Source organism: Octodon degus, unplaced genomic scaffold (genome assembly GCF_000260255.1).
Source record: "Octodon degus isolate 3935 unplaced genomic scaffold, OctDeg1.0 scaffold00121, whole genome shotgun sequence".
Classification (NCBI taxonomy): domain Eukaryota; kingdom Metazoa; phylum Chordata; class Mammalia; order Rodentia; family Octodontidae; genus Octodon; species Octodon degus.
In genome coordinates, this window is record NW_004524697.1 from 7,747,367 (window position 1) to 7,756,220 (window position 8,854).

The 8,854-nt window shown below is 34.7% G+C and overlaps 1 protein-coding gene across 1 annotated transcript in view; it reads left to right on the forward strand.

Moving 5' to 3' along the window:
- Positions 1 to 8,854, forward strand: part of Nek1 (NIMA related kinase 1) — a 227,734-nt gene that overhangs the window by 21,171 nt on the left and 197,709 nt on the right. Inside the window, 7 exon segments of the mRNA XM_023700104.1 lie at positions 692 to 840; positions 1,349 to 1,445; positions 5,557 to 5,654; positions 6,034 to 6,117; positions 7,396 to 7,463; positions 7,592 to 7,678; positions 8,547 to 8,551. Coding sequence (XP_023555872.1) covers positions 724 to 840; positions 1,349 to 1,445; positions 5,557 to 5,654; positions 6,034 to 6,117; positions 7,396 to 7,463; positions 7,592 to 7,678; positions 8,547 to 8,551 — 556 coding nt within the window. The 5' untranslated portion in view covers positions 692 to 723.

Genomic DNA, 8,854 nt, shown 5'->3' on the forward strand with positions numbered 1-8,854 from the left:
GTCCCTGTGTTTTGTTTAGTTTAGCTTGTTCTAAGTAGGTGCTTTAGACCACTGAGCCATCTCACCAGCCCCCTTATCACTGATTTTGCTGTAGGCCTTTAGTTTTGCAGGTCCAGAATATGAATTTTTTCCTTTAAGAGATTGAATCTTTCTTTCTTAGAAGCAAAATAAAGTTAAACAAATTTAGTATTGATGGATGAAATGAGAATGTTACTTTATAAATTTATATTGAGAAATATGGTGAGCTGTCACAGAAATTTTAAGTTTCCTTTCAGCTCATTTTCTAGAAATGAATCATACATTAGGAACTTGTTTATGGTGCATGGAAAGAGGAAGATTAAATTGGGTAAAAACAAATGTTGATTAGTTTCAGATTAATGTAGTGAATTCATGTATGTCCATTTTAAAGGTGATAGTGCCAATAGGATGTGTTGATTATTGCTTTTATGATTTTTTTCTTTATTTCTCCCATTTAAGAAAAGACTTTCACTACCAAATGTATTATATTCTGGTATTTCAAGAAATTACCACTCTTGAAATTGCTATTGCCAAAGCTACTAATTACCTTAATCTATTAACTTAGCATGGTATTTGAATTAAATATCATAATTGTTACGGAAGACTTGGCTTTAACTCCTTTAACTTTTTTTTTTTAAACCCCTTAAACTTTGCCTTTTTTTGTTATGTCTAGTATATTTATAAAAATGCCTTAGAAAAAGAAGCATGGAGAAGTATGTTAGACTACAAAAGATTGGAGAAGGTTCATTTGGGAAAGCCGTTCTTGTTAAATCCACAGAGGATGGCAGGCAATATGTTATCAAAGAAATTAACATCTCAAGAGTAAGTATGTTTGTAGTTTGGTTACACAAAAAATACCTAGTTTCCTCAAAAATAAGACCTGAAAGTGAGTCCTGAACACAGGGCATATGCCTTTTAAAATCATGCTAGACCTTGTTTTCCAGTTAGGTTTTATTTTCAAGGAAGCAGGGTAATTTGACAACATTGGGCTTATTGTTAAGGAGCTTGAAAGATATAACAGTATACAGCAGAAGTGAAAAACTGCTTTACTCCCAAAGGGTACTGCTAATTGCAGAAAAGTCTGTGTAGCCTTTCAGATCTCATGTGGTATCTGCTTATGGTTTTGTGGTTAGAGACTATACTGTCTTACAACTTAGTTTGGGTGTCTTAAAATGTTTTCACCTGTAGATATACTCATGTTTGTAAACTTCTTGCTGTGTTTTGTTGATTAGATTGCACTACTACCTTTTGTTTTTAAATCACATTTTTCCCAAAGGATATTTAGTTCTTATATTGGTGTCTTACTCATTCTTTTTCCTTCCCATTTAAGATGTCCAGCAAAGAAAGGGAAGAATCAAGGAGAGAAGTTGCAGTGTTGGCAAACATGAAGCACCCAAATATTGTCCAATATAGAGAATCCTTTGAAGGTCAGATAAATTTTGCAAGAGTTTAAATTAAGTCCTAAGCTATTGATAACTTTTGAATATTTTCCTTGTAAGGATTATTATTTATTTATTTATTTATTTTATTTTATTTTTTTTTGGTGGAACCAGGGATTGAATTCAGGTCCTTGTACTTGCCAGGGAAGCGCTTATTCCACTGAGCCATCTCCCCGGCCCTATGAATATATATTTAAAAATATGATTTTTGCTTCAGTACATACACATATAAAGATCAGCTTGATTCAAGGCCTATACTGTCCTGACACCCCACACTGTCTCCATGTAGTTTAATATTTGTTTGTTTTATTAGTCATTGTTTAAAAATAAGCAGGATAATGCTTATAAAATTTGGACAAAGCAAGAACAGTAATCAACTTACTTTTAAATTTTATTTGTACTTGTGTACAGTATATGCAGTTTATAGTCATCTTGCTGAGTGGGTACACGTACATACTGTAGCTGATTTCTTTTTTCCATTTCCTGTTTCCTCCCTCCTATATTTGCCCATCCCTATTTTCATTATTGTTGATATTATTAATCTTAGCTCATGTTATGCCATCTAATGTTTACATTCATTAAGGTTATAAGGGTTCTAGTAATTAGCCTATCTTTAAACTAAATTCCTTTTAAGTATTGCCAGTGCTACCACTGAGAAATTATTTTTCACATTAGTGTGTTTCTCTCTACCTCACTATTATAATATGGAGATTACTAAACTTTTTCTCAATTTCTTGAGCTATCCTTGTTTTAGAGCTCCTATATCATGAGATCAAAATATACTATGAATGTTTAAAAAATGTATTATAAGTCACATCGTCATTAACTCCCCTGAATCTACTTCTTGTCACTTTGAACATTCCCTGCTTTCTCAATCAGTTCTGGATGTCCCCTTTCATGTGTTTATGAGGTGTGATTGCAAATAAGATGAATACTGATGTTAAGTGTCATCCAGTGGAAAGCCAGGCTTGAGAAAATATTATGTTATGTCCTTATTGACCAAATCTGGCACTGTGTAAATTCTGGTGGTTTTCCACAGTCAAAATAACCAAGAAAAGTAAATGTTCTGAACTTTCAGTTGATTGATTGAGTAGTCGTGACTGCTCAATTAAAGTTAGAGCACTTGCCAGGAAAGCATGAAGCCCTATTTTAGACCCCCAGCACTGGGAAAAAAAATTAATGAGGCATAGTGGTACATGCTAGCACTTGTAGGGCTGAGGCAGTTCGAGGCTAGCCTGGATTACATAGTGAGTTCAAGGCTAGCTTGAACTATGTGGTGAGACCCTGTCTCAAAATACCAAACCAAAACAAAGCAAAACCAAAATTACCTCAAAGCACTAACCAACTTGCAGTGCAAAAAACTTTATATCCCCTCTATTATTTTTCTATTAAACTCTTGACTCTTGTATTAAGCTGCATTGAGGCTTTGTAGTCTTTAGCGCCAATTTCAAGCAGTTTCTGAAGGCTGGTTATTTTTGTTATTCAGAGTCTTCTTTTGTGCCAGCCTATTGGTGATAAAGGTAGTGTCTTATATTTCTGTTTCTCTAGCATCTTGTACAAAGTGTCCGGCAAATAGTCCTAACCTTTGGGAAGAATATAAAACAGATTAGTACTTACGGAGAAAGATTTTTCTGTTAGCCTTATTTATCTCAAAAATAATAATAAATGGGGCTGGTGAGATGGCTCAGTGGTCTAAAGCACCTACTTAGAACAAGCTTAGCAAAACACAGGGACCGCGGTTCAATCCCCCAGCACCACATGCCAGCCAGCCCCGCCCCCTGGTGGGTTGAGCTGGCCACACACACACACACACACACACGCACACGCACACACACAAATAAAATAAAAAATAATAATAATAATAAATGTCTATCAGAATGTTACTGTTTTCATGTACTGAAGCTCAAATATTTTGCTGCTAGGATTGCTGCTCCATCCTTTGTTCACCTTGTTCCCACTCTCTCCTCTTTTTCTCTGTCTCTGTGTCTCTGTCTCTGTCTTTCTCATATGTACACAGGTTTTTTTTTAATCCTTCCATGGTTTTATTTATTTTTTTAATGGCCTATTTGTGGTACAAAATTCAAATGATTGGGCTGGGAGATAGCCCAGTGGCTTAAGCCTGGCAAATACAAGGTCCTGAGTTCAACCCCTGGTACAAAATAAATAAATAAATAAATAAACAAATAAATAAATATTCAAATGATTATAGAACAGTGAAAAAATGTGTCATCTGAGGCTGGGAAGATAGCTCAGCGAGCATAAGCTCCTGCCAGGCAGGCTCAAGGTCCTGAGTTCTTCCTTACTACCACATGCCGTGCCAGCCCCAGAACCCTGGGTGCATCGTGCCAGTTCCAAAACTGGGCATAGTGGCACACACCTGTAATCTCAGTGCTAGGGAGACTGAGATGGGAGGAACACTATCAGTCCAAGCAGCACAATGAGACCCTGTATCAAATAAATAATTTTTTTAAATGTATTTAGTACAGCATCTACAGGGTCTCACTATACAGATCAGACTCGTAGTGATCTTTCTGTTTTCAGCCTCCAAAATGCTGGGGTTGCAGGTATGTGCCACCACACCCAGTCTCAATCACTGTCTCAGCATGCCCTGGGGGTGGGGCTGGCACAGCACACTGGGGCTTGAACCCCAGTCCTTGTGTCTTTCCTAAGCAAGTGTTTTAATCTCCTGAGCTGACTGGCCCTCAGATAAATTTTTAAAGATTGTGTCATCTGTTTTGAGACACCTCTTTCCCTTTCTGGAAGTTAACCTTTGTTATCATTGTCTTGTTTCTTTGAAATTAGTCTGAGTATTAATAAGTATACATAAATGATGGTATACTATAACTTTTGCTTTTTGTTTTTTATGTTGTTTCTTGTGTGTTTTGTTTCTCATGTTGTGTTACTTGTAACATTGATGTATAATAAGAAATTACATAGTCTTCAGGTTTTTTCAATTGTAGGGTTCTATAGATTTGTTTAGATGACTTTTCCATATCAGTTACCAATTATTATGCAGATTTTTAAATAGTTACATTCTCTTAATGAATAGAGGGATTTGTTCTAATAGTGTTTGTAAATAGGATATCATGTCTGCATCTTGTACAGCAAATAACCACTAGGAAGAGAGTATGCAATGTGTTAATTATTGGAACTGTCCTACCAATTTGATTTGAAACTGTCTCATTGCTTTTTGTTTCTCAATAAAATTATGGAAAAAATAAGCAAATTTTTAAATTAACTTAATCATCTAAGTTCCCAATTCTAACATGACATTGAGAGCACCATATTAAAAGTGGTTATGAGGATGACAAACAAGAACACCACTACAAAGAAAGAAATAAGTATTGCTAGAAATAAGTCTGTAGCAGATATAGGAAGTGAGAAGAAGTAGAAAAACTTTCAAGTTGTGATGTGTTCACTAGTTAAGTAGTGGCTCCATGAGTGTTAAAAGTGATACATTGCATAAAAAGAAGTAGGAGGTGGACAAAACAATTGTGTTTCCCATTCTTCCTACCCAGGGGAAGAGAGCATGGAAGTCTCCTCTCCAGATTGAGATACAGATGAGTAAGGGAGTATCTGGTCTTCATGTTCATTCATGTATTGCATACCATTTTTAGCAAAGTAAATGAAATAAAGCTCCAGGAGGGTAGTATTTATGTCCTATTCGCCATTGAATCCTCAGAATACGTCACAGCTTTTATTAATCATATTTGTTTAACTAGTAACAGAGTCAGGTGAATAAAGCAAAACTGAAAATTAGTGGTCAGGTGAAGACTAAGATAGCCCATCTCTGACAAAGAAATGTTTCCATTGAATGAAATTACATGCATCTGTTTGCATTTTGTCTATATTGTAGAAATGTGTCAACACCACTCTCCAATAGGATGGTGTGTTCTTGGTAGAAAAAGAATTAATGATGTTCTTGGCCATAATCAAAATCATTATATACTGGTATAAACAGTACACTTTCACCACCAGTTGTTTTGATTATGGCTCTGTTTTTGTTAACACTAATTTTAGTAAACATTGAAGTATCTTTCATTTAATTGTGCTTTTGATATGCCTTTTCACAACTGAAATATAATGTTCATCATTTTAGAAAATGGATCTCTCTATATAGTGATGGATTACTGTGAAGGAGGAGATCTGTTTAAACGAATAAATGCTCAAAAAGGTGTTTTGTTTCAAGAAGATCAGGTAAGTTAGCATGAAAGGGCTTGATTCCTACCGGTTAGTGAGAAATAATGCAAAATGTGATTACTGGGGCTAGGGAGATAGCTCAGCAGTCTAAGTACCTCCCTGGAAAGCTCAAGGACCCCGGTTCAATCCCCAGTACCTACATTCTGTGCTGTATTGAGTTTCTAATTTGCAAAAACTCCTTTTAAATTCAATATGTGTTTTGTACATTCTGTGTGTCAGTTGACTTGAATGTTAGTGTCCATAAAATAAAAAAGAATTCTTTTTAGCTATTTAGTTTTCCTCAGACTCAGATGTTGCCGAATCCTTTTATTGGTCAAAGAAACACTTGTGAAATGTAAATTTTCAAAGATATGACAGATCTGATTTTCTCCTTTAGATTTTGGACTGGTTTGTACAGATATGTTTGGCCCTGAAACATGTACATGATAGAAAAATTCTTCATCGAGACATAAAGTCACAGGTATGTTTATTCTGTCACTGACAACTTGTAATGGATTGGGGTTTGTTGCATTCAGATCAGTCAGCCTGTTGTCTTGGCATTGAATACATTTCTGATTCAAGTCTCATGACTTAAATAGGGAGTTTAATTCCTGTTACCTCACAAACTTCTAGCTTCTGCTGTTTTGATACAGCCTTGAAGTTCTGTATTTATCAATGCAAAATAGATAAATTTTTGGAAACTTTCAAGGTTAATTTGTTACATTTCAGCTAAATTGGATTTTTAGGCAGTTTTTCTTCTTGAGGGGGGATATCTTGAGGAATGGCTTCAGACTCAGTTTTCTTGAGATATATTTTCTTTTACTGAAATGTATTTAATTTATTTATTTATTGCATTTTAGTAAGGGTCTACAGGGTCTACGGGGTCTCACTATGTAGATCCGACTCATAGTGATTCTCCTGTGTTCAGCCTCCAAAAGAGCTGGGATTACAGGCACATGCCACCATGCTCAGTCTTAATCACCATCTCAGTATGCCCTGGGGGTGGGACCAGCATGGCACGCCAGGGATTGAACCCTGGCTTCTGTGTCTGCCTAAGCAGGTGCTTTAATCCACTGAGCTATTTGGTCGGCCCATATTGAGATATATTTTATATACTATAAAATTTATGTATTTAAAATGCAAAGTTCAATGGTTTGCTTACCCATTACCAGTCCCAATTTGGTCCTCTTCTCTTTACAACTGCTAATCTACTTTCTGTCTCTGAGGATTTTGTGTGGATGTTTTATTTAAATGGAGCTCATACAATGTCTGCCTTTTCTGTATAAGTTGGATTGCTTATGTTTTTATTGTTGAATTGTAAGAGTTCTCTTTTTTGCATTAAGTCCCTTTACAAGACATGTGATGTGTAAATATTTTCTTCAGGTCTGTCAGTTGTCTGACTTTCTTGATGGCATTATTCGATGCACAAAAGTTTTTGGTCTTGGTGAAATACTTTTGGTTGTCATATCTAAGAAACCATTGCTTGCTTTAAGAGCATAAAAATTTCTTTTGTTTTCTTCTGGCAGTTTAATAGTTTTAGCTCATGTTTAGGACCAGAGTTCATTTTAAGTGTGTTTTATGTGTGATGTGAGGTAGGGGGCTGTGTTTTTCTTTTGCATGTGGACATCCAGTTATTTCAGCATTATTTTTGAACTACATTGTTTTGTAAAATAAAAAAAGAAAGAAAGAAAATCATTGACTCAAAATGAATAGACTGTAACAATATTTCTGGGTTTTTCTTTTATTCTGTCTTTTACAGAACATATTTCTAACCAAGGATGGAACAGTACAACTTGGAGATTTTGGAATTGCTAGAGTTCTAAATAGGTAACATCAGTTTTGCACTTTCTTTTGATAAGTTTTCAGTGAAATTTCAATTCATGATGGTATATATGTGATAATTTATTATGTCTTTAAGTATCTTAATCTTCTGTAATTTTTTGTTCTTGTTCTAGTACTGTAGAGCTGGCTCGAACTTGCATAGGGACCCCATACTACTTGTCACCTGAAATCTGTGAAAACAAACCTTATAATAATAAGAGGTATTCAAAATAATATTTATTATTTTTGTTCATGATTTATTTCTTTTAAATACTTATTTTTTGCTGTTTATTAACTTTGAGAATATTTTAAAATGAGAAATATACACATAAACCTATGTATATAAAATTTTTTAATATGATTGGGGAATTGTATAAAAGCCATTTCACTGTACTCTTTTTTTTTTTTTTGGCGGAACCGGGATTGAACTCAGGTCCTTGAGCTTGCCAGGGAAACACTTATTCCACTGAGCCATCTCACCAGCCCTCACTGTAATCTTAAGTTGGATTTGGAAATAGTGTTTGGTTTTTCTGATATTGCTTTACAGCTAATGTTTATTAAACGTACTAAATGTCAGGCACTTTTTGAATGCTTTCTTTATAAGGAAACTAATGTCAGAGAGAGATGGACCAACTTCCCTGAAATTGTATAGTGTGGCAGATGGCGAAGACAGTATCCAAAGCCATCTGGTTCCTAAGCCTATATTTCCAGTCACTCAGCCATGCTGTTACCAACAGGTTCTATAAGTGTATGGGGGAGTAGCAATCAGTCTTTTGTCATTTCTTGTCTTTCTTTCTGCTTGAAAAGTCCAACCAAGAAACATTGGGTAGTTTGTTCTTACGGTGTCTTTAACATTTAATTTTAGAAAATTATATTTTTTCATATCAGTTGAAATAGTATTCTCCTATAATACTTGCGAAAATCACAGTATTTAGCAAATAATTGGATAAAGTAATTTGACTTTTATAAGATAAGAATAATGAATATGCATAAAATTTTTGTATTTTTTAAATGTTTTCTTTAATGACATTTCAAATACTGAGGCAACCATTATTTTCCTAGTCTAGGGCAGCTGTTTTTCACATTTAGTGATGGTTGAAATTATTTAAAGGAACTGCATTATGAAGCACGTATTCTTCCAAAGCATTTCTATACTGCTTATCTTTCCTTTAAATAAAAAATTTAAGTATATTCTTTTTTTTTCCCATAATTTTATTGAGAAACAAATAGCAGTGAGACAGTTTCAAACCAAATTGGTAGGACAGTTTCAATAATTAACACACTGCATACATTCTTCCTAGTGGTTAATTACTGTACAAGATGCAGACATGATATCCTATTTACAAACACTATTAGAACAAATCCCTCTATTCATTAAGAGAATGTAACTATGTATC